The 25,964-nt window shown below is 43.5% G+C and overlaps 1 protein-coding gene across 2 annotated transcripts in view; it reads left to right on the forward strand.

Moving 5' to 3' along the window:
* CACUL1 (CDK2 associated cullin domain 1) overlaps positions 1-4,617 on the forward strand; it is a 43,821-nt gene extending 39,204 nt beyond the window's left edge. Inside the window, exons 8-9 of one of the 2 annotated variants that reach the window (XM_063405221.1) lie at positions 1,045-1,088; positions 1,582-4,617. In XM_063405221.1, coding sequence (XP_063261291.1) covers positions 1,045-1,088; positions 1,582-1,622 — 85 coding nt within the window. In that variant the 3' untranslated portion in view covers positions 1,623-4,617. The remainder of the gene's footprint in view (positions 1-1,044; positions 1,089-1,581) is intronic. The other variant, XM_063405220.1, reaches the window with a different exon arrangement.
* The last annotated feature ends 21,347 nt before the right edge of the window (positions 4,618-25,964 follow it).

The raw sequence follows: 25,964 nt of genomic DNA on the forward strand, positions 1-25,964 counted from the left end.
ACAATTTGGTGTTGTCAAACTTTCAATCTTACTAATTCTGTAGGTGGCTGATAATAGTTCTGCTTACAAGTGCATTTCACCAGTTTCACACTGCTTAGAGAACAAACGTGGCATTTCAAGTACTGACTGTCTACATCCACAAAACCAGCTGGGTTTTTGAAATGCATTTTGCAATGGTCAGTGTCTCTTACTACACCCCCACAGCCTTTCATACAGTCTCTCCTCCTTACAGAATCAGCCAGAGAACTTCACAGCCAAGTCTCTCATTTTCAAGTGACTAAAGAAAAACATTCTTCAAACCAGTTGATTTTGTGGATGTAGACTTCAGTTCTCTAAGTAGTGTGAAACTGGTGAAATGCACTTGTAAGCAGAACTGTTACCAGCCACCTACAGAATTAGTAAGATTGAAAGCAATAACCATGAGGAACACAGCACAGTGAGGTGTGTTCAGCAGCAGTAATTGCACATCAGCTTCTAGTTGAAGAACAACAGCTTATCAACACCACTAAGTGCTAAAATCTTCTGCTTAAAGAGCAAGTGTTGTCAGCTCAGACTTGCTTAGAGTCTGTAGATTCAAGAGCATCTTTTTAGTCTGACAGATGCAGAGTTTTTTCACATAGTTCTATGAAGTTTGGTATAGTTCTATGAAGTTTGGTAAAGCGAGGAGTTCAAAGTGAGGAAAACAATTTTATGCATGTTTTAAGCTCCAACTGAGTATGAGCATTTTTCCTCATCTTCATTTTGTAAAAGATTATCCTATGAGATCAAGCCTACTGTCTGTAGCAAAAGGATGAGCTAATAAAATCTATGAAATACAGCTTATACTTTTGGTAAATTGAGATTCCTGCAGTTAGTAGAATTGTTAACTATGTTTGCATTTTGTTTTGAACTCTCTCGAATCTGCTGATTGTGCTGAGGCATTTCACTGTTATTTTGAGGATCACAGAGTGGTGGGGTTGGTAGGGACCTTTGAAGCTCCAGAGGAGCAGGGCCAGCTGTAATTGAGGTTATCATGAGAACACCTTTCTTTGCCTTCTCCCACAGAGGTGACCAGTCACGCAAGAGAGCTGGAGAAGAGTTAACTTACAGTAAGTACAGATCCAGCCTGCCCTGCAGCAGGCTCCAGCCCCTCACAGCTTGGGCATTCAGGTCGTGGTGGACTTGTGGCTTCTCAGGGTGGGGAGATGTCAGAGGCTGCTCTCCACATGTAACAGCTGTGTGCAATGTAACCTTTACCATGCCAAGAAAAAATACAAACTGTTTGGATGTAGAGCCCTTGGAGAATCGTAGCTGTTCTGGTACTCTTGTTAACTTTGCTCATTTTATGGCCCTCTTACCACCAAGTTTCCTCATGTGCTTTCAGCTGAGTATGTTCACTTTATTCCCTACCATAAAATGTCACACAGTTTTATGATGAACTCTTATTATACGCTGAAATGGATGAATGGACATTTATGTGGTATCAGCTTCTGTTTACTGTGAGTGTTTTGCAGACACTGCTGTGTTTTGGGGAAGGGTTGCAAGGGACATAATGTGGAAGTTTAACACGAGAGAATTTCTTAACTTTTTCTGTAATTTCAGATGGCTCATCAGCTTGTGCAAGCTCCAGGGGATACAGATAGTGAATATACTGGATCAGCTTCTATTCCTAGCCAGAACAGACACTGGAGGAGCACAGGTGGTATCTAGAGCCTCCTTTGGCAACTGCTGATACTCAAGCTCTGATACGAACTACGCCTCAAAGAAGAGTTTTGGACTTTCTTCTTTCTATATTAAAATGTCAGTTGCTGCTACAGTTGGGATGGCTTTGAAAGACACAATTCCTTGGTCTGGCCTATCAACAAGCTCTTCTTCTGTGACCTTTGTGAGGAATGCACCTTGAAAAACAATCCTTTCAAAGTGGAAATGGGCAGCCGAAATCAGCAGCTTCCAAAAGCGTTAGAATGGAAGAATCCTTTTTGCACTCTTTTCTTAATATTAAGGATGTTCTTAAAACTAGTTAACACGTCAGTGTATTTGATTTTAAACTTCAAGTTATTTTCTGGAGCTTCTACTTAAAGAATAAGAATAAAGTTTCATTATTTTGCAGTATTTGTTTGTTAGTTTTAAAACCTGTCACCTTTCAAGAGTTGGTCCCATATAAATGTATCTTCTGTCAGGGAGTTTTGAATTCCAGATTTTTCTTTTATCTCTTTTTTTTGTTATTTGGTATTTTGAAGTCTGTTTTCCTATGTGTTTGTACTCTGTGCCTTCAGCTTGTGCACTTTGCGACTTTATAGACCATATTTTGTTACTGCAAAATGTGTTCTTGAGGAAAAACTTGATGTGAACAAACTTGCTGCAAAGCTGCACTTTTCTCTTGCATTAATGGGAAGTGAAAATAAGGAGGAAGGAAGAAAAGTTGAACCTATCACCATCACTAATTGTGACTTGGAAGTTTGTCCCCATTTATTTTTCACATGTATTAGTGTTTAATGCAGGGACCAACTCTTGTAGAATCCCCCTCACTGACTTTTTATTGGCCTCAGGAGTTGGACTGGATGATCCTTGTCACTTCCAACTCTGACTATTCTATGATTCCATTAATTGCAATAGATGGAGATGAGAATTCCAGACTGAACAAAATACCAGGATGTGGTTTATGTTCTGCTCTGTTAAAACACTGTGGGCAAAACTCTCCAGTCTGGTAGCTCTGCAAAGTGCATCTCCATCAGCACAAGATTTGCACTGGAACAACGGTACCTGTCCTACATCACTCTGTGTCTCCTGTGCCATTTCTCCTCCTGGGAGGATGTGCTGGGGCTGTGACAGTGGATGTGGTCAGAATCAGGGATTTCAGGAGTGATACAAAGTGTGCATGTGCCCATCTGCCTCCACTCTTGTGTCCTGGAGATCCAGCTGAGCCCATTTCCAGGGGATCTGGGCCTAGGGGCTAAGTCTGCTCATTGTGATGTGGGTTTTACTCAGCAGTATGGCTAATGCAGCTCTTTCATGAGGGGAGAAACATACTTGAAAAAGCAGTTTGATTACAGGGTTTGGGGTTTTTTCCATTACTATGGATTTATTTTTATTGCCTTTAGTTATGAAGAGAAATAGGTTGGTAATATAAAAAAAAATCTTTCTGAATTGAAATAAAAGTTTGTTCAGTTTTATCTGGCACAACTCTCATGCCTGTTTTAAAAAACAACACAAAATACCAACACAACTCATTTTGTGCTTGTATGAGTTCATTACAAAATGCAAGAAAAAAAGAAATAAATAGATGCGGCAGGGACAAAGTTTCTTTGTGTTTTGTATCCAGGCTTTATGTCAGTGGATTTAATTCCATCAGTGTCCCATCAGCCACTGTGGCAGTGTGGTTTGGTTGGAGGGTGGGGGAGGAAGAATGAGTTTGACACTGCTGGGATTGACAGATTCAAATATGATTTCCCTATGTCTTTCTTTGCATATTTGCAAGGCCTGTTTAATTCTGAGGAAGTGTTTCTTTTCAAATTAAGACCTAATGCTTCAGTGTTTGTGTTCAATGTAGAACCATGCCAGCAGTCTGAACTCAGCCCCAGGGGTGTGAACCAAGCCACTCTGAGATGGGATTTGCAGGTGTTGGTAGTGTCTGCTTCAACTTTGCTGCCAGCTGCTTAAGTTGGAGCAGAATTAGATAAAATCAGGGGGGTTCAAAATTTTGTTGAAGTGTGCTGTAGAGAAATTAATGAAGGCTAGTAAGGAACAAAAATTGCCAGCTTCCAGGTTTTTAAAACTTTGGCTTTAAACAAAAATAAAACCTCTGATAGTGTCCTTAGCTTTAAAAATCACTGTCTGCTGAAATGGCAATATTCTTGAGTTAAGAATAGATGCATTAACCTAATTTGGTTAAAGTTAGTTTACAACTGCGTTACCATCCTGGTTCACACAGTACAGTAACCAAGCTCTGTCACCTTTGTCAAGTGATCACAGTTTTTCTCTGTTCTTGAAGTGATTTTACTGCTTCAGGTTTGTAAATATCATGTAGTGCTTTTGCTTCGCGTCTGAGGCAAGGGTTTAACATTCGATTTCCATTGCATTATATTTGGGACACAAACTCCCAGAGTGACAATTCCATCAAGAGATAAAGCATTCCTGTCAGTGTGGTCACTGTGTGTGCACTGAGTAGGGCTTGGACACTTCTAGTCCTGTTTAGCATTGTCACCACTGGTCCCCATGCCTGAGGAATCTTTGTTAAGCACTGTATTATGTTGTAAATTTGGCATTAAAATTCCTGTATGTTTTGGCATTATTTACATAATGCTGAAATGTTGTTTATCTGTTGGAGACATTATCATTGTGACTGAGCATGGAACAGAATACAGGATACTATACTAAATTATTTTGTTTCTCTGTAAACTTGCATTTTACTTACAGTCAAACTAACTCAGCCAACTTGAGCATTGGTACTATAAAACCACAATTACCAACAGCATGATCCTCACTTCAGTATTTAATTTAACCAAATAACTTGTGGTGAATCTGTTGCATCTGTAGCTAACTCTGTTAAGCAGTAAAGTTGGTTATACAATGGGTGTCCTCTTTATGTTGCACTGGTTCTTTAGCCAAGCTTGCTACATTAAAATATTTTTAGATTAATTTCATTTCTTTATTTGAGAAGTTGAAATATTTCAATTCAGCATGCTGACTAATGGTTGGCAGTTGTTGATATATGGTTTAAGGTGGTCTTTGGTACAAATGCTGGGGTGGAGGGTCTAACCAAGTAAGTACCCAACTCTTCTTCAGCTGCATCTCCTTCCTGCAGTTGTTGGGGAAATGTTTACAGATTAATGCGTTGAAGAAGTTGTTTTACACTCCTGTCATTTGATAGGAATGTGGTCAGCCAGACTCATAGCTTTTAATTTGTCTCTGACAAATGATTGTTTACTTTCTAACAATTAAGAAAACCAAACAAAACCCCCGAGAACTACAAAGGGCATGTTTTAAGCGACTGAAAAATATTTCTCATGTACACTGTGACAACCCTAGTGAAAGGAGTATTCTGTAGAACTATGGAATAAAAAACAGCCCTTTGAATTTGAGTCCTGTCATCAACCCAGCTCCAGCAGAGAGAAAACAAAGAATTTTGTGGTAGATTTTTTTGTTTTGGTTTTAGGGTTTTTCTGGGGGGAGGTGTTGGGTTTTGTTTGTTTGCATGTTTGTTTTGTTTGGATTTTTTGGGTTTTTTTCTGTGAGATGCCTTGACATGTACAAGGTATCCAGAGGGCTCTTAGTTCACCTCACAGTGGGGGCCTTTAGGATCAGTTGACTGCAACCATCCTGGTTTTCATCTGGGATAAACAAGGATCTTTTTGTCGCTTACAAACTTCAGGTATTGGGAATCATAGCAGGTGTGAACCAGGTGTGAACTTATTCTGGCAGGTGTTATTCCAGAAGTTACAAGCCATGGGAATTTATTTTGTAAATTTAGCACAAGCCAGTGTGATACTGGCCCAACAAGATATTTTATGTGCCTAGTGCCCGTTAAGAGAAAAAGGCTGAAGAATCTAAATTTCATCCTTGTAGCACTGAAATAGAGTGGCTTTGAATGGGGACCAGAGTCACCTGTGAGGCGAAGTTGTCCCCTGTCTGTCAGGAAGGACAGAAAATCAGCATTATTGCATGAACAAAACAGGACAAACTTGGTGATTTGGCCTCAGCTGAAAACTCCTTGACAAAGTGCTTCGTGCTTTGCTAGAGAGAGTGAAGAAAAGGATTAAACCAATGTATCTTGATGTAACTGGAATGACTTGTTAAAGGGATTCCAAAATTCCATAGGCAGTGAGTAGTCAGAAATCCCTTCTGGCTGTCTCTGTCTCTGGAATGCTCCAGATACACTTGGTTAATGTTCTTCTTTCTGAGCTTCTGCTATCTGACCTAATTAGCACAGAACAGGAATGTTGACTCTCCTAATGATGACAACAGAATGGATTTAGTAATAGCACTTATTGCCTCATTAGTCTTGTTTTTCAATTAGTTGTTCTTTAAGAAAAACTCTCCCAGTTTCTATGATGACCTGGGTCAGCACTGGAGTCTGTTGGAGAGCAGCAGGTAATTTATTTGTTCTTACTCATGGTTTGCACCTTTTGCCATCTGTCAGCGAACTGGATGGTTTTGTACAGAGAACAGTTCATAAATAATTATCTCAGGATGGCTGGTGCCCTGTGCATGAGGTGCATTGCCAGGATGAGAGCTCCTGTTCAAGGGATGGGTTTTTGGGGCTCTGCAGCCTCTGCTGAGTTGCTGAGGTGATCTGTGGGGTGAGGGTCACTCTTCTGTCCTGTGAAAACATCCCGTGACCATGGAGTGAATTGCACTGCCAGCAAACACTCCAAATACCCCGGCACATCACTGGGAGAGCTGATGGACTGTAAACTCACCTCTTACCTCCACAGCTGCCTGTTCCTGTGGCTGCAGTGGCTGAGCAGTGACATCCAGCCCGCTTGAAACAGGTCAGGGCTTGAAATCTAAGGATTATCTATTCCTGGCTCAAATTCCCTGAGTGGTCAATGTGAAACAGAAGCTTTCTCCAGCAGGTACCACACATCGGTAAATGGATGTGCGCCCAGATTTCTGGTTTGGGGCCAGTTGCTGGCCATGGGCTGCTGGTACTTGAACCCAGCTCGTGGAAGGAGCTGGAAGCAGAACTTGGCAAACAGGATCAGTCCTACCTGTGGAAGATCAGAAGGAAAACAGGCCTGTTTGGTTCTTTTTCTTAATTACTTCTGTATTAAATCTTTATTGGGTGAGCACCTGCTGTTCCCAGTTGCTTAGACAGCCTCAGTTGTTTCAGGTACAGTTTGGATGTCTGTTGGAATGGATCTGAGAATTCCATCCAAGCTGTAAAATAATAATTTCCCTTCAAGTGCAGAGATGCGTCATACCTGGTGATTATCTGCTTGTTTTGGAAATAATCTCATTATCTTATTTGTTCCCTCGGTTACAACTTCTGAATGCATATTGAAGTGAAATGTTGTTTTCCAGTTATGGCTCCAATCTTCTGCAGAGAATGCCACAGTTACAGATATGCAGGGGAGAGACACCCATACAGTGGAAGGTGTCCCTGCCCAGGACAGGGGTGGCACTGGGTGGGCTTCCAGGTCCCTTCCAACCCAAATCACTCTGTGATGCTGTGAAAACACCACTCTGTGGGCTTTGGGGAAGAAAGGAGCAGAAAGCTGAATGAGGCTAGGCAAACTACAAAACCATTGCCCTGCCAGAGCAGCAGTGACTGCTCCTGGTGGTCAAGGGCATTTTCCCATCTGTTCTAAAGTTTAGAGCTGTGTGCTGGTGAGAGTGTTCTGAGGAGAGCAGGACTGCTCAGCCTGGCTGGGGCTGTGTGCTGGGGGGCAGGATGTCCTTGTACATCAAATGGTGCTTGTGCTGCCTTTTAGCCATTCCCAGGGTAGGACAAACCCTTAAACTGATTTAGCTGCTTTGCAGCCAGTTGTTGGTTGTATATAAAGTACTTCAAGAGCTCTATTGATTTTTAAAAACATCCTGAAAACATAATACATTTGAAGTTAGTTCCTAGGGGAGCTAATTTAACCTTCTGCTGGTTTGTATCCTCAGAGTGACTTAGTTCAAGATTGCTTTAGTCTGATGAATTCTTCTTCTGGTGAATACAAACAAATGCTTTGGCCATTATTATATTATTCTCTTTGTTTGTGGGCTACATATGCACAGGAAAAAGCCCAAAATGTCTGGCTGCTTTTAATTGAACCATGTGACTTATTTGATTTTTCATCAGTCAAATTAAGGCTAATAACCTGAATTTAAAGCAGAAGAAGGATATTCAAACAGAAGAAATAATTCTTCTCTTGGGTAGATAAATTTGAAGCAACCGTCTTGGCCCTCAGTAATAATCTCTGGGATTTTTCAGAATCATAAAGAGGTAATGAAAAAGTCCTGAGTCATGTTGGACATGAGAACTCGAGCAGAACTGAGGGATCCCTTCACCACTTGGGAGAGCTTAACTTTGACCACAAATTGAGACTGTGCAAGATTTTGTGTGCCCCAATTGGCACAATTTCAGTATTTTTTAGCTTCTGCAGTGTGTTGCTCCAGCTGTGCCTGAAATTTGTAACTTTTCTTGTGGTTTTCAAATATTGTCACTATTTCAGCTATCCAGTGTCTTCTGACAGGGTGATGCTTCAAATCCCCATCTTCCCCCCTACATGGTCTGGACTACTCTGTGTGTCTCTAAAAGCAGATCCTTGCAGGAGAAAGGCTGGGACAGGACAAGACTGCTTAGTTCAGGAAGAACAGCAATGCACCTGGACACTCTCTTTGTCATTTTCTAAGGAGAAACATCATGACCCGGATTCCTCTGGGTTCAGCAGTCCTGATCTGTGCTTCTGGCTGTCCAAATGTGCTCTGGAGAGCCTTTACACCATGTCAGAGCTGTCTGCATCCTTTCCCCTCCGAGCTCCTGTCCTTGAGCGCTGCTCTGGAGCGGGCCCTCCATCTGCTGCAGCTGGGTGAGGCTGCAGCTGTCAAGGCAGCTTTAATCTCTCTCCTGTGTGGATGATGTACTGGCAGTCCTTGAGCAATGTTGCATTTTAATTCCCCTTAATGGTTATTTGCAAAATGGATGAAAATATTGACAGCTTGATATTTCAAAACAGATTGAAATCTTAGGTACTTCTAGCGTCAACATAATTGGTTTCTCGGGAGTGGGGGAATTGATTTAAATATATTTAAATTTTCTACCAGCAATTCTAGTCTGTTATTCTCTAGGTGTTGCTGTGCTGTCAGTCAGGTTCTCCTGATTTGTAGGTTCCAACACTGTATGATTTTCTTTTGCTGTCACTTTTTTGTATCCTACTTCAATATGTATGAAGTTGCAGATGTGTTCTCTCTGGTTTTATTCTCAAGTCATACAAACATGTCACTTTTTCTGCCTTTCACTCTGACTCAGAGCTGTCAGAAAGGCTTATTCCCATTTGATGGGAAATTCCTGGAAGTTGGAGAGATAAAAACACCCAGCTTTCAGTAATCTGATTACTGAAAGACACTGAGAGGGGCTCTTTGGGGACATCTGTATGCTGAAGATGGATGTGTCTGGCCAGCCAGCAGTGCTGGCCATTGCCTCAACGTGTCAGGGGTTTGTTTCACCTCAGAGTAGCTTCTTGTCCATATTTTAATAAGAAAATATACTTTAAGGTCCTCTAAACCACAGAACAAGACTGGCACCACAAAATGAACTGGTGGTTGTAAGGAAAACAGTGAAACCAAGTGACAAAAACCAGTGGTGAAGGAGGCCAGGGGTACAGACACTGTCTGAACTTCTGCCCCTGCTGAACTTGGCAGGGATTTCCCTACAAAATACCAAATGCTGCAGTTCTGAGCTGAGATGTTTGTGCAGGGAAGTGCTCAGACATGTGGCTGCATCCAGTCTTGCACAAGGAAGGAAACAGCACTCAGCTGTTCCTTAAATTATGCACAAACCAAACAGGGATGTTGTGTTAAACTGGGGCATGTGAAGGATCCCTACAGAGTCTGGTTAGACAATAAATTACACAATTTATTAGAGTCTGCTGAGGTCTGTGACCTCAGGGAGTTCATTGGTAAAGGAGATGATGTGGGCTCAGTTTGCCTGCAGTATTTTCTGAGCCTTGGTGGTGGAAAGGTTTTCCCTGAGGAAGTGGTTCTGCTCCCAGCTCTTGAGGGATGGCAGTACCAAAACAGCTAAAGAAAATACATCTGCGGCCAGACAAGGGGTCAGCCTGCAATATCTGCCAGCCACAGATTGCTCTTTGGGCCCTCCATAGCCAACAAGGTGCTGCTGAGGAGCTGGTGAGGTAAATGCCCAATTGCTTTGGGCAGGAGAGGCAAAATTCATCCCATCCTTCCAAGCCTCTAAGTGCATGGATAGATAGATTTTTCCATCAGGTAACAAAACTGCCTGGCCTCTGGGTAAATACAGGGAAACCTGTGGGTTCCAGGAGCAACATAATGCTACACAAAATGCCATTAAAAGACCAGGACTTCCTTACTTGATTACTCCAGAAGGATTTGTGGAATTGTTTTGCAAGGGTCTGGTTACTCAGACCAGTAACTTGTGTGAGGAAAAGCAGGTGTAGTTATTTGGGTTCCTTTCAAACTCCTGATTATGTCCTAATTGTAAGTGCTGAATTCTTTTTTGGATTGTTCAGAAATTGCATTACTCTAGCATTAGCATTAATTTTGATGTTAGTGGTTAACTGTGCTTTGTGGAGATCATTGAGTTACACCACGAGAAATCTCATTTTAAGGGAAGGAAAGGAGATCCTGTGACTGGAACAAAAGGTTTCTTTATGGTAATGTTGTAAAGTGACTTATCAAAACTCCTTGGTATCAAAACACCACAAAGGTGCACCTTTCCTGCTGCTGAAAGACACAAAACCAGGCAAGAGAGAGGATTTTGCTGAGTGCCCTCCCTGAACCAGCTTCCTGCAGGGGTAGACACCAGCTCGTGGCTCTTGGGATTACTAGTGCTGATATCAGCATAGTAAAGACCCCTTTAACTGCTTAAAAAATCTCATTTTCAGACTCCTGAGGGGTTCCTCTATTTTTGGTGGCCATGCCCACTGTTGTTTTTCTGAGCAGGGAGGTGGCATCTGCTGAGTGATACCAGTGACAGTTCATGGGGCAGCTGCTGCTCCAAGGCCTCTGTGCAAAGACATCCTCTGCCATCCCAAAATTCCTCACGAGGGTAGGAGCAGAGCTTGCTCTGTGATAGGTCAAGGTATTTTATGACTGAAAGGCAACCTATATAAAGATTTGTTGTGCAGGCCTCTTTTCACAAAAAAAGAAGAAAAAATGTTAATCTTTCAATTCCCTCCTATGTAAGATTTTTTTACATGTGTCTGCCTTGTTAACCACATACAAGAACTTTAAAACTGTCTAGTTGGATACTTAGAAATCAAGCTCAGAAATGTTCTTTTTTTGTCAGAGATTTGATTTTCATGAAGCCACTTTGATACCTTTTTAAAATGAAATTAATATTTTGAATTCATTTTACCAACTCTCTGCTCATGTTGCTCTCTTGAGATGAAAATGTGGTGTAAAATGACTCGCTGCAAAAATCCTGGCCTCAGTAAACTTAATGGTTTTGATTGGAAAAAGGTGAGCAACAGAGCCTAAAGGCTTTTTGATTTGCATTCAGAAGTTCTTGATTGATTGGTTTCTAGGGGATTACCCAGCATGAGATGGCATCTGTGCTCCCGTTTTGTTCATGAAACAGTCTGGTTTTTTTATCTAAATTCCTGAAACCAAAAGTATTTATAAAACAGATTGCATTTCTTTATTGATAAATGCACGACTTTATTTCAGACCTTTAGCTATGATGTAGCACAAACAGAGGCAGGTGAGAGTCAGCAGACAGATTTGTTTGATCAGAAACACCCTGAGTGCTGCACTGAGAATGCTGCACGATTTCAGCTGAGCAGGGCCCAAGTGTGTACCTGAGGTGACAGCAGCAATAAACAGAGCGAGTAACCAAGGGCCGTGGAGTTCTTTGAGATTCAGAAACGTGTTGGTCTGCTGCAGAGATTTCACCCTGAGCAGTCATCAGTAACTTCCATGGACTTTGATGCAAGCATTGTTCCAGTTCAGTATTCTTTATTTTGTAGCGCTGACTACGAATTCTTCCTTTTTGTTTTGGGCATTTATTTAGTATTAACAAACTTCCTGGTCCCATGGCTCTCACTAAAGATGTTCTTTAAAAGAGTGACACAAATTACTGTTGGTTTCCCATTGGCAGTGATTTCACTTTTCATTAGGAACTGCCTCAAAAGCAGCGCTTGCTTTAATCAGCTCTTGTCTGGTTGTTTGGAAAGGCTTGCAGGGTTGACTGGCTTTCTCAACTTGATCTGTGCTCACAGTAATGAGGTATCAGGCTAATGAGACCACTGCCATTACAATTACCAGCTTATTAAATCCTAATTAGGGACCCAATGCTGCCGGGTGCTGAGTGCTGGTTGTAAGCAGCTGGATATTTTCTGAGCCCACTTTTGATCTCCAGTTGAAAGCAGCATTTGAGGAGCATTGAGGCTCCCTGTTCACGTATCAGGTCTGTTTGAGTGCTAATAGGGTAATTGACTCTAATGATGTTGGCTGGTTGTGTAATGGTCAGAGCTGCCTTTCCCTCCCCTGAGCAGCCCAGCATCCATGTCATTGTTAAATGGGCTGTGATTCACATGGCAGAAGGCTGCAGGATGCCAAAGGACAATATTTCCTATATAATGTTCTGAGGCAGGCTGTTTTCTCCACATTCATGCACTGGTGAAAGGAGTTTACAGCTTTATTGTTCATCAGTGCCAATTAAATGCAAACTCAATGTTAGCCAGACATGCTTCCTCCTGAATAAACAACTCGATTCTGTCCTCCCGAGGCTGGAGAATTTCAGATGTGCAGTGTCTCGTTTGGAATCTAATTTCCACCTGACCTTCCCGCTGCCTGCTCTCAGTGCTGTGGCAGTCCTTGAGCTGAGCAGACAGTGTCAGTCCCACTGCAGGGCTCTTTCCAGAAGTGCACTACAGAGCATCTCTCTTGCCTGCCTAGGGCCAGTTGTTTTGCTGTTGTTTCTGCCAAGAAACAGCACAAGATTGTAGGAGCTCTTCTTGATTTTCACCTCGTGGAGATGAAGTTTTAGGCTCACCTTTGGCAGCCTGTGGGGTCCTGCTGTTCCTGGCAAGTGAGGCTTTGCAGGGTGTGAAGCCTTTCAGCTCGGTCTGACAGCAGTGGCTGCTCCCAGGCTTGGAGAGGCCTGGGCTGTGCTCCCTTCTCACTCATCAACCACAAATTCTCATCTCAGGGAGTGCCTTACCACTGAAACACGAAGGTACAAATGCATCTTGCAGCACATTCTCTGACTAGAAGCCATGTGGATTCCTCCAGGTCTGCTAGGACTCCAGACACATTCTCTGTGGAAACTGCCCAGATGGCACAGAACCCAAACCTGCTTTTTACTGCTTCTTTCAGTGAGCATTGGTCAGTCTGTTGTCCCTGGGAGGAAAATGCTCACTCACATCTCAATCCCATTTCTCATTAGCAACCCTGCTAATGAAATCCCAATAATGATGTGAATTGCTAAAAGTTGTGCCTCATCCAACCTGGCCTGGAATGTTTCAGGGATGAGGCATCCACCACCTCTCTGGTCCCTGCTGGGCGCTTGTGTAAAGGCAGCAAGGGAAAAACTGGGCTTTAAGTGCTCCAGCTTAGTCCAAGTGATCCTGTGTGCTTGGCTGAGAGCTTTCCTTTAGTCTGTTTTGGGACATCTCTTTTTGTTCTGTTAATGGACTTTGGCTTTGGAAAGAGACTGATCCAGAGAGAAAAAATTCTGAATCTGAGATTCCAGACCCACATGTCAGCCTGTTCTTAGCTTGTTCCTGAGGAAAATCGCTGTCCCAAAGTAGGAGCCTTTGAGCTGTGAGATACAAGTTGAGTGAGTATTTTCTAGTTTTTCAAGCAGGCAGATGATCTGCAGATGAGGTAGTTTTTGTCTGCTTTGCTCCTAAACACTCTTCTCAGCACCCTGTGTGTGAAACGGGCTGAACACTAAATGAATGCTGGTTCTGGCAGGGCTGGGGCAGGGAACTGTTACCCAGCCCTGCCTGTGGGTGTCAGGCTGGCAGCCTGCAGCTGATGAAAGATGGGATGGGTCACCTGGGCAAGGCTGGCTCTGCTCCCCACCAGGAACTCACTCCTTCAACTATGTGAAATTTGGCTATTCCCCCATGGCTCCTCTGCCACCACCCCTGAACACAGCCCTTCCTTTCTGTGCTGTCTGTAAGGCTCATCAGCCTTACACTCTTATCTATCACGTCCAGCCATTCCTGGTGTCACACCCAGAAGCTTTTTTTACAACTTCCCCACTTTCCTTAATCCCAGGCAACGGCCTCAGAGCAGTCACACAACAAACAAAAAGATATTTGTGTGATGAAGCCTTTTGCTGCCACAAGTGAACAAAACAAGTTCCTTTTTGCAGCAGAGAGAAGGCACACCCAGCCCTTAGAGCTTTTCGTGGCACAGCCCTTTGTGGGTTGCTGTGGGAATTTGAAGGTCTGCAGAAGCGAAAGTAAAACTCCTAACAAAAAGGCCACAAGAAAGAAGATGATAATGTTGGTATCTGGGGTGCTGTTGTTCATCCAGTAGATTTAAAGAAATGGCTGGAGTCTTCCAATCCAGCTCAGGGTTTAGTAGTTAGGCCCAGAGGAAATGATCAGCTGGATTTTGAAGCCTTCAGCCTCACAGAGACATGGACTTTTTGTGTTGCTCTGAATCCCCGAGAAAAAGTGAGGAGTCAGTGTCAGGCCCTGCACAAAGCTCCAGAAGATGTGAATCTGCCATATCAATCTCCTAATTACAGCAGCTGAATTTCCTGAAACCTTTATCCTCTGACATAACTTCGTTGAAAGACCCTGGTTGCAATTAATGCTTAGGCAATCGAGAATCCCTTAGTGCACTCAGAGATTAGGGATGCCTTTTGATGGCAGGGACTCACTTTCTGGGCTGTCTGGGAACGGGTCATTTCCATGGCCTCTCCTGTATTTAGATTTTGTGCTGTAGGCAGCTCCTTTGTTCTTATTCATGCCCCCAGGTCTGCACTGTCACAGCCTCATCCCTGCCCTCGGGCTCCTTGCTGCAGCCAAGGTAAAACCATCTAAAGTCGTGCATAAGCGGCTGCTGTTCAGGACAGGCTTAAGGGAAATCTGTTTTTATTGTTGGCAAGTGTTCCTCTGCAAGGACAGACTCACAGAATCCCAGACTGCTGAGGGTGCTGCAGCCCTTCACAGCAGACCCTGCAGACCTCACCTTTACCTTGGCTAAAAGCTCCTTAAAAACTCCACTTAGTGCCTGAAGGAAGGCTGTTTACAGCTTGGCATCTTGCACTGGCTCTTTCAGGATTACAATTCACCAGAATAGATATCCCTGAACTTCTGCAATTTTCCAGCACTTTGACTACAGCAGTTATTTGGGTAACACTGTTTCTTCCTGGCCAAGGTATTCTGTTCAAGCCATAATTGAAAGCAGGAGTCCTTGGAGATACCTGTTGCTGTGTGAATGGCATGCATTGGCTTTTACAGCTCTTTGTGCATCTATTCAAGTGGAAAACAATAATTTTCACTATCTTTCATGTAAGATATGAAGTTTAATTTATCACTGGAATCACTCTGAGGTGATTGATTCTGGGACCATGAAAAAAAAAAAGTGATTTTGCTGCATGTTTAGTAAATTGGTAGCTCTGATTTACAGATCCTTAACAGGCTCTCTGAATAAAAGAAAATTTTTCATGTTGGTGGTGGAGATGCCTCTGGGATACAGAGCAGAAAGAGAAAAGGGTAATGAGAACTTGTAGTGATTGATAACTGCAGGAATTTTGATCAGATTAAGGCAATTACTGATGGGAGATGGGCATTAGTACTTTGTTTTTAATACAGAGATGAATTGCTAGAAAGCAGAGAAGTGTGCTGAGATGAACAGAAACCATTCAGCACTTTTTTTTTTTGCTGGTGTCTTTTTTTTTTTTTTTTTTTTTGTCTTGCTAATGATGCAAAGTAGATGGCAGAACAGGCTGGCACAGGTGGGTGGGTGGGCAGGGAAGCTGTGTGGGAGCAGGGAGGGGATGTGGTGCTGTGGGACCACCCCTGGGCAGGGTCATGGTCCTGGTGCTTAAAGGGAAGGAGAAAAAGTCGAGTGTGGGCAGGAAAGAAGCAGAGGCAAGAAAAGAGCCTGGCACAAGAGTCGAGCAGACATGCCAGTGTGTCTGATGGAAAAACTGACTTGATTAGAGCAAGCTAAAGCCTTGGAGATGATTCTTGGTGTTAAAAGAGCCTTTTTTTAATATATAGCAACAGAAGTGAGAGAGGGGGGACTGATTAGAAGTGAAGCTGGACAAATTAGGAACAATTTCTTTTTGTGATATGAACCACAGGGAGAAGCTGCTGGGAGGGTGACACATCCAGACGTCTCCATGTCCAGACTGGCTCCCTGTCAGGAATTCCATCTTTTGCCAAGCTGTTCCTCAGCCAGCTGCAGGCTTTGCTGCTTGCAGCACAGGCAGGCTGGAGCTGCATGTGGGGGTGTTTTAGGAACCTCTGTGTGTTCTTGCCCCTGCTCCACCTTGAGTTCTGGGTGACCCTTGTTCCCTAGGGATGAACTGGCCTTGGGAATGGATTTTCTGTGTGACAAACCCAGTCTTTGGGCTTTAAAACACCTGCTAGAAAAACATTCCCCATCCCAGTAGCCAGAGGCAGCTAAGGCAGAAATCACCTGCAGCATGGTCCTGCCCACAGATCCCACTGAAGAAAAGCATTTCAAAGAACTGGAGATGCTTTAGTTAAGAATTCCTGTGTGAGCCCTTTAGTGAGCTTTGAAGCTGGCAAGGTCCAGGTTTCTGCACAGGTTCACACGTGTGAAACTCCTACAGCCATCATGTGAACCCTAATTAATGAGCTGTGTCACACGGGGGAGGCCCCTAAGGCTGCTGTGGAATCAGATGTTGATCCTTTGGGGAGAACTTCCTGTTACTGATGTTGATGCTGATAATTCTGTTTCTGAGGCAGAGCAGATGAGCTCAGCCCTGGGAGCAGCTGGCTGGGAGTGCAGACGTGTGCTGGGGGGCAGGATGAGCTGCACTGACATTTACACTGGCAGTGCCCAGGGGGATGTGCACAGACCCTGCATGATGGCACTGATAAAGTCAAGCTCTGTTGCCACTGGCTTCAAAATGAACATCTTGGGGAATGAAGTCAGTTCTGGCACATCCCCTGCAAGGCAGAGGAGCCAGCTCAGCAGTGCCTGTGCTGGGAGTGGGGTAGGTGTGGAGAGTCCTGTGCCCTGGGCAAGGTCTGTCTCCTGCCCTGAGGAGTTTCTCTGGGCTGTGGGACTTGCAGACAGGTTCACCATCGCTCATTTCTGTCAGTGGGAAGCCCTCTGCACTCTGTGAAGTCTGCACAGCTTTCCTGAGCTGGAGATCAGGGGCTGCTGCCCCTTCCCTGGGTGCAGCCCTGGTGAGATGCTCGGCATCTGGGGGTGGTGCTGGACCAGGGTGGTCCTGCAGATCCAGGGCTTTCAGCAGGGGAAGAGGGTCAGCCTGTAACCACTGCATGCCTTGGCTCTGCTGGGAGCAGTGGATTTGTTCACCTCCATTTTAGAGGGGACTCCTCAAGGACTCTCAAGGCGACCAAAGAGCAAACAGTGGACTCTGGGTGTGGAGGGGAATGCAAGACATCAGGTTTGCTATTTGTTTGCTTTGTGTTTTCCTTCCAGGCATCTGCTGTAGACTACAAGGGGAAAACAAATGGGCAATGACTCTGCACCTGCCTGTTTCTCTCTCTCCCATCCAGGTCTGCAGCGTTGCAGTGAGCTCCTGAGCAACTGCAAGAAGTGCATCCAAGATGTGCTCTTTGCTGAGCTTGGGAATGCAGCTGAGCTCAGAGCAAAGCCCCAGGTTAGGCCCAGGTTTCATGAGCTTGTGCTTTGTATATCTGCTCACCCTTAACATGAAAACATCAGCTTGGGCCAAAGAGATGTAACATCTCAGAAATCAAAGACTGGCCTAATATTGATGTTGTGTTCTTCTCCCTAGCAAAGCAAGCCAAGAAAAACTGGAGGACTCCTGAGTGGAGGGTCCAAATCCCAGCAGGGGATTTGCCTGGTGCCCTTCACGTGTGAGGGAAAGCATTTTCAAACAGGGAGACTTGAGATAGTGAGCTGTTCCCTGATTCTGAGGTGATGGCCCAAGTTCACAAAATGTTGGGAACATATCTCACATTAAAATGCATGTCTGGATTTGCAGGCATGGAAAGAAAACCCTGGTCTTATTAAAAACAAACAAGAAAAAGCCACGGCCTTTGGCAGTAAGAGATATCTCAGTCTGAAAGCAAGACAAATTGGTATTTCTGTAAATCCCACAAGAAGTTGTACAGATTTATTCTTTGTGCTTTGCATCTCATTTGAGTCTCATCCCTTCTGTGTTTTCTGTGGACTGTTCCAGCTGCTCAGCTGTGCTGGGTGCTCTCTTCTCTTGCCTGTACACATCACCTGGGGAACCTTGCATGCAAAGAGTCTTTTTCCCTAATTTGACCCCACAGCCACAACAGGTCTGGGGAAATGAGGTGGAGCAGCTGTGCATAAATCATCACCCATAAATAATCAGGGTTTGCCTGTACTGTGCCAGTGGCTGATCTGACACTGTACCAGCACAAAGCTCATTTGTGGGTGTTTTCCTCATCCCTGCTGGGATCATCTGGTGATGGCACCAAACTGTTCAGGGAGGAACTGTTCCTCCTTGGGGCCATGGGCATGGCTGGGAGCTGGGTGGGGTGAATGGGGCTCCTCTGCTGCCTTTTGACTCTTTATCTGTTCAAAAGAGACACCTCCTCCTCCTCCTCCTCCTCTGGAATTGCTGCAGTGGCAGCATGGCAGTGCATTTCCAGGCTTGGCTGACACCATCCACCTGCTGCCTTGGGTCTGACTGGGAATTGTCCCTTGGCTTCTGTGGTGAAGTGGACAAGCCCTTTGAAGTACCTGATGGTCCAGGTGGGCTTTTTGGCACCTTGCCCAGTGAAATTTGCAACAGGTTTTGAAAACCATTTCCAAAGCCCAACCAGTGCCCCTGTGCTGGCTCTGGGCCAATGCCCATGAGAAGGGCACAGAACTTTCTAGCTTGGCTTCCTTATACATCCAAAGGCAAACCAAAACGTTTTTCCTTACATAGAATCATTTGCTTGGGTGTGGAAATGCACTGCAGCAGCTCACCTCGGTGGGGACAGAAGAACACATTTCTGGGGACAGCAGAACACATTTGTAGGGACAGTAGAACATTTGTGGGGACAACAGAATGTCTGTGGGGACAACAGAACGTTTGTGGGGACAGCAGCTCACCTAAGTGGTGACAGCAGAACACATTTCTGGGGACAACAGAACATATTTGTGGGGACAGCAGCTCACTTTCGTGGTGACAATAGCTCACCTTCACAGTGACAACAGAACATTTATGGGGACAACAACAGCTCACCTTTGTGGTGACAACAGGACACATTTGTGGGGACAACAGTTCACCTTCATGGTGACTATAGAATAAATTTGTGGAGACAACAGAACATATTTGTGGGGACAGCAACAGCTCACCTTTGTGATGACAGTAGAGCACATTTCTGGGGACAACAGAATACATTTATGGTGACAACAGCAGCTCACCTTCATGGTGATAATAGAACACCTTCATGGTGACAACAGAATACATTTCTGGGGACAACAGAACACATTTATGGTGACAGGAGCAGGTCACCTCCGTGGTGACAGCAGCTCCCCCTGCCAGTCCCTGCTGGAGCCTGGGCGGGTTCAGCTCCTCCACCCAGGGGAGAAGCCCGATGGGCACCTGCAGGTGATAAATGGCCCCAGCCTTTGCACACAGGCTGTGACTGGCTCCTGCTGGATGGGCAGATAAGGCTGGAGATTTGGAAATCAGCAGGCATGTGAGCAGGGCATGCTGCTCAACATCTCCAGATACTGTTCTGTGTTTTGCTCCTAGTCCCCAGTGGTTTTTTTGGATGACACTGATGATGAGGAATCTTGTCTTAACTGGAATTTACATGGAGTCTTGCTTCTTGGAACAGGCTGAAAATCCCCAAACCCCCAAATTACGCAAATTCAGTGCAAGGTTTGCTTTCATTTTTACATTAAATAGTCATTACTTGTAAATGACCTTCTCTGACTTGGGGTTGTCACAAGGAGAAAATGCATTTTCACCAGGCATGTGGATATGGAATCAATTTCCACAACAGCAGGAAATTAGCCAGGGCTTGTTTAGCTGCTGGAGACTGGCTTCATCTGGAAACAGGAGAGGGAATGTTTCTGAACGTCAGGCACAAGCCAGTTCTTCGAATGCTGTACAGCTGAACCTGCTTTGAGATCTGCACTCTGTCTCCTTCTTGGCTGATGAGATGATTTGGGATGATGAATTTTCCTGTGGGACAGCAGCTCTGCTCATGTCCAGGCTGGACTAAGAAGTTAATAAATTTAGGTATTAACCCGTTTAGGTTGAAAATGTCATTCCAGAGGATTTTTGCTAAGGGCAGTCCCACTCTGTGAGACCAGGTGCAGTGAATATCTCCCATATATATATATATTTGTAAAATCATTCTAAGTAGATTCATTTATTTTCATGAATGCTTGTCATTGCCTAAAGTCTGGTCAGCCAGGAGTGCACCCCTGTTAGATTATCTCTGTAACAACCACACTGAGCAGCAGATGGATGTTTTAATCATCTGTGTAATGGTTGCAGGAGACTCCACTGGCTTTACAGGTTTTAACTTGATCTGGTGAAGGGTTCAGCAGAGGGAACTGACTCCAAAAAATCAATGTGCACTGTGAATTTGGAGAAAGGTTAGTGAATTGTTTCAGTTGGGGGAGAAAAAAATAATATTTTTTTTGGAAGCACTGACTTCTTTTTTTATTTGAAATATTGACTTTTATTGAACAGTTTCCCTTATTTAAACTTTGATCCAACAGAAATGTTAGTAAATGAGTTTTAACAGCATTTCAAGCCAAATAATTTTGTAAGGTGAATCCAAGCAGAATATTCTTGTTTGCTTGCCTCAGTGATGACTTGAAAACAAAACTTTCTTGTTTTATTTGTTTGGACATGAAGTTTTTCCAAAGTTCACCCCAGAACCCTAAAAAAAAATCATTATTCATGAAGTTTTGGTCACTAATTGAGAAAACAATATCATGTACTTTGTCTAAAGCAAATTTTTTGCAAGTGCAATTTAAAAACAGAAGTACTCATTTTGCAATTAACCCTAGGTAGTTTTTACATTTCAAACTAATATATGGGGATACTTTGGTCATAACATACAGTTTCCTTTAAGGTTACCTTAGAGTGTTGAAACTGAACCTATGATTTTTTTTTTCTTTTTTTACATTTTAATGCAGTTGATGAATTTGCCAACAACTTTCAATGACCTTTACAACTTGGATCTTTCCAGAACTGACTTAATTAAAGATGAGATGGAACCAAAGTGATTTTTTTTTAAAGTCTGTTTTATTGTTCCCTATTATAATTCTACTGAATTATTCAGCTGTCAGAGATGGAATGGAATTAATCATTAAGTTATTCACTTAGATAATTGCAGGAACCTTCAGTAGAAATGAGAGTAGAAAAAGGCAGCAGGTTGCTGCATGTGACAAGTTCACTTCCTGGCAGAGTTCTTGGGATTATTTAATTGTCCACCCATAGATTGAGGAGGGTCCATTGAGTTTCTGCTTTTGATTTTTAAATCAGTAATAGAGTATGCAAATGCAAGAACTCCCAGCAGTGCCCAGCTCAGCTCCTCTCCCTGTGTTAAGCCTGAAAATTATCAAAAATAAAGGTTACAAGATCCAGTCCTTGGTGCTTCTGTTATTCCAAGTGCACCCTGAAAGAGTTTCCTGCCCTTATCATCACACTGAAAATCAATTGCAGGGAAATAAAAGGATAACTGGAAAGAGGAACACGGTGTGATACAGAGTTTTAGCTGTGGGTACCTGCCCTGCTGGGCACCAAGGGCATTTTTAACCAGAATATTTGATTTCCCTTTCTGTGGCTCACGGTAGCTGTGCTGGAAGAAGCCTTTCTCTGGGGTGGCAACAATCTGCTTCTGGCCATTAAGGGAGCCAAATTGGTTCAATGAAGCCATTTGCTATTCATAATTATTTTCACAACACCTGCTGGATCAATTTAAAAATAAATATCCTGAAATGTGAGGAAAGCTTAACTATAGAAAATTCTGACTAATGGGAGGAGGAGAAGCTTGCAGTGCCCAGCCTGGACCTGGGGATTTTTTTGTCCATTAGTGATCTAGCAAATTCTGTAAGAAAGGCAATGGAGACAGTGAAAAATTGGGTGTTGAAGAGGATGTAATGGTGAAAACATTTGTTAAAACCCCAAACCTACAGCCCTCAGCATTCCCTGCAGTCACTCTTAAACCTCCACTGCTTTGGCTTTCATAGTTGGCTGCAAATTAGATACCATGTCATAAATCCTGATCTGTTTATCATAGAGCAATTTCCAAACTATGTGATCTTCATTTTAATGAGGAGGTGTTATGAAAACAGAAACTTATAAATTCAGTGCTCTCTTTGGGTTCCAGTGATTGAATGCAGTACTAATTTCAAACTTCAGTGGCTTTTCTAATGCACCTGCAACTCTTAGATATTCCTTTTCTTGTCTGGCTGTGTTATTGTTCTGCCAGTGAGTGCTGGTGATGCCAAGAGTGTATAAAAAGGAGATATAATGCAAAAAAAGGGTTCTGCCACTGCCTGTCACAAGTACCTGGAAGGAGTCTCTAGTGAGGTGCAGGTGAGTCACAAGTGGCAGGACAAGAAATGGCCTCAAGTTTGACAAGAGAAGTTTAGATTGGGTAGCAGGAAAATTTCTGCACTGAAGGGATTGTCAAGCACTGGAACAGGCTGTTCAGGGCATTAAAGCAGTCACCTTCCCTGGGGGGATTCAAAAGATGTCCAGATTTGGCTGGGACCACTGTGAAAGGTTTCATAGCCTTGCTGAAACATTTCCTAGCTATTCCTCCAAGTCCCTTTTTTCCAAGCCTAAGAACTACTCTCTGGATTTCTCCAAGGATTTCTGCTGTCTCCTCTCACAAAATGTCTCGGTTCTTAATGCTACCAAGGTGAAAATAGATATTCTCTTGTGTGGTGTTTGCAGTCACAGACTTCATTTCTAGGTGTCTCTATAACTGCTTGGTCAAACAAGATTGATGTAACATCAGACAGCAAAGTGTGCTTCTACCTCCTGTGCTCTCTGCAGAGAGAGAAAACTCTCATTCAAGGTGTTGAAGTGAACAAATTTCTTGCAGCCAAATGTCAGATTTTGTTAATATTCTCTTTATAGAGAGTGAACAAGCCCTGTGGGACAGCAGGGCATTCCTGAACAAGAGGCAACAAAGCTTTGTGGGACTGGTCGTGCTCTTCCCTGAAGATCTGAGCAGAAGAAAAATGCAAAGGTTGAAACATCTTATTCCAGAGGTGACTTCCACACTCGTGATCCTTGACTGGGAGCAAAGCTGGGTTGTTTTTCCTTGGCTCTTGGCAGCAGGAGTGCTGCAGGCCCGTGGAGGCACCACAAACCCTCCTGGAGGTGTCCTGGGGCCCTCTGGCAGCCACCCTGGGGACCTGCTCCCTGGAGAAAGGATTTGCATTTCTGACAGGGATGGGCTGGTGTGCATAAGAAAAACAAGTCTTTCATCTTGTAAGCATCCTTGGGTTTGCTTTTCAATTAAGATTAATTTTTATTACAAGAAACTGAGTGTTTACTGGAAAAACATGTGATGGAGAAGCTGATCTGCCCACTTTAAACCCCCCCAGGGAATTTGGTTGCCTACAGTGACAGCCTTCCTCAGAAATCCCAGCCTGTATCTGAACTCATTTCATACCTACACATAGTGCTATATGATTTTTGAGGCTGTCTTAATTAATTTTCCAATATTATTTTTTTCCTCAAATATTTTATTTAAGGGTTTTTCTGTGAACTAAGGAAACCAACAGGTTTGTGGGAAGAGGTTTGCTGTGGAGTAACCTTTGAAATCAGAGTGGAATAAAGTTTTAATAAGCAACAGCAAAGGAAATGAATTAATAAAGAGCATGAGTGTTTATGGAGAGCTCAAGAGACAAGGGAATGATGCTGATGGATCTTTTCTTACAGCTTGCTCTAGGAAACAAATGCAAATCTGTATCTGGACTGCAATGTCATGGGCTGCGCCGGCTAAAGAAAGATGTTTGTGTGGTTACTGCTCTAGTGTTCATTTTTAAACTCTTCTTCTTGGAAAAGGTGCTTTCTCTCTGTCCCTTTGTCCCCTCCTGCCCTCTGTCCCTCCTCTGGACCGAGGTGCAGCAGTTCACAGCATGGTTGGACATGCAGTGTCTGCACATCCCTGTTTTCTGAGTAGCAGAAACATTGCAGGGTGTGAGCTGCCCTTTTTCCTCTGCAGACAGAGACATTTTCTGCAAAGCTCTCATGACTATCACCCCTTAGCCAGAGCTGTTGCTGGTCTCTCTGTTGTCATCTGAGCCCTCAGAGTGTTGATTTCTTCCCTTGAGAGTGTTCTTGACCCATCACTGCGTGGCAGAGCCAGCCTGAGACCTCTTGGGTTCACATGAGCACCCTGCAGACAATGGGAGAAAAAGAATCCACCTGAAAATACTCCAGAAGCACTCCAGTCCTCTCTGCACGCACCAAACAGGACAAGGACAAGCTGGCTAACATCCAGCAAGAGATGAGTGTGCAGAGCTGGCTACGTGGCTGTTACTCAGAGAAATCTCTGCCCTTAGCAAGGGCAGCATCAGCTGCCAGAAATCCCTTAGGAAAATGATGTCTTGAATGTCTGGATAAGGTTTGTCCTCCCCTGGTATGTGTGCCAGAGTGACTTTTATTTTTTTTTAAATAGGTGAGAAGTGGATTTTGTGGCTATTGAGGGAGTTCTCCGGGTTTGACAAAGAGTGAATTAAGTTGTGAAAGCTGTGATCCAGATAGTGGGAATGAGTTTGGTGGCAGGGTGATCTGTCTGCTGTGCCTGGCAACCTGTGGGTTTGGACTTGCTTAAGAAGTGTAAGGATGTGGACTCAAGCTATTATATTCTGCACAATCATGTGGCTTAATGGAACAGGCTGGAAGCTGGATTTTCTCTTTATTGGGTAACTCAGAGTTTGGATAAAATGTGACAGTTTCAAGCAGAATAAAATTCTGAAAACAAATTTCAAACTGGTGGAAACCTTCTTCTAAAATTGGCAGCTTCAGTTGATTTTGAATGCTGGAAACCTTGGAAATTTCTGGATGAAGAATCTTCTAGGGAGAAAAACAAAAGTGCTCTGAGGGGTGAAAAAGGGTCCATTTTTTTTCACACTAACAGAATGAATCTGCCATTAAGTTCCATTTTTGAAGGTGAATTAGGGATGTTTACATATGGAACATAGGCCAGACCAATCCTTAAGCTGTACCACTCATATGCAATTTTATAGAGGAAGGTTTTCATATCTTCCATGGGGTTGCAGTGGGAACTGTATTTTTTTTTACTTGCTCCTGCCATGAGGAATACAGCTTTTAATTAAAATGACAAAGTCAGACTAGTCAGGCTCCTATTATCATATTGAAGGAGGGCTTTGGGGAGCTATAAACATGACAAGGTGATTTAACAGAAAAGTGCCTAACTTCCTAAGCTGTTCCTTTAGGTGTTCCAACATTCTCACTGGGGTGTTTAATACCTCCTTTGTTGCAGGACTAGAGGATGCCTTGTTCTGATATTTGTACAGACCTTTGCATCCTGATTAATTGTTCATCATCCTCTTTTAATTCTAACCTATCTCATCCTCCTCGTTTCAATTTGTGCCATTCTGTGCTCCCCAAACCTCAGCAATTCCCAATCTTCCTTGAGCTAAAGTGTTTTTAGGAAGAAACAGGAGCAAGTTTCTGAGAGTCTTGCAGTGAGGATTATGGTTGTTATGGTTACCAGATTAACCAATTGCTGCCACATCTGAATTCTTCTGGAGTCTGGCCCCCACTGGAGGATGTGGAGTCCCACCCTGCAAGATAAACCTTGGCAATCCAGTCCAACCATTTGTCATCATTCAGAAATAAAAAAGGCCCACAATCATCTCTCCTGTGGTTGCTTCAGGCTCTGTGGCTGCATCCATGGGCTCCAAGGGTGTTAGATGGTGATTGAAAAGACTCAGATGTGACTCTTCTCAGAACATTTATTATTGCTTAATAAATCCAAAGTGCACGATACAAAGGATGAAGGGATAAACTACAAATTCCCTGTAAGTATTCCCTCAAGAAAATAGATTTTTTTGTTATTTTATAAAGAAATTTAGTGCCTTTCTGACCTGCACTCTTACCAGCATGGTTAAATGGGAAGCTTAGAGACAAACATGTTTAAACAAGAATGATCCCCATGCTTTGACAA

Source organism: Prinia subflava, chromosome 9, assembly GCF_021018805.1.
Source record: "Prinia subflava isolate CZ2003 ecotype Zambia chromosome 9, Cam_Psub_1.2, whole genome shotgun sequence".
NCBI lineage: Eukaryota > Metazoa > Chordata > Aves > Passeriformes > Cisticolidae > Prinia > Prinia subflava.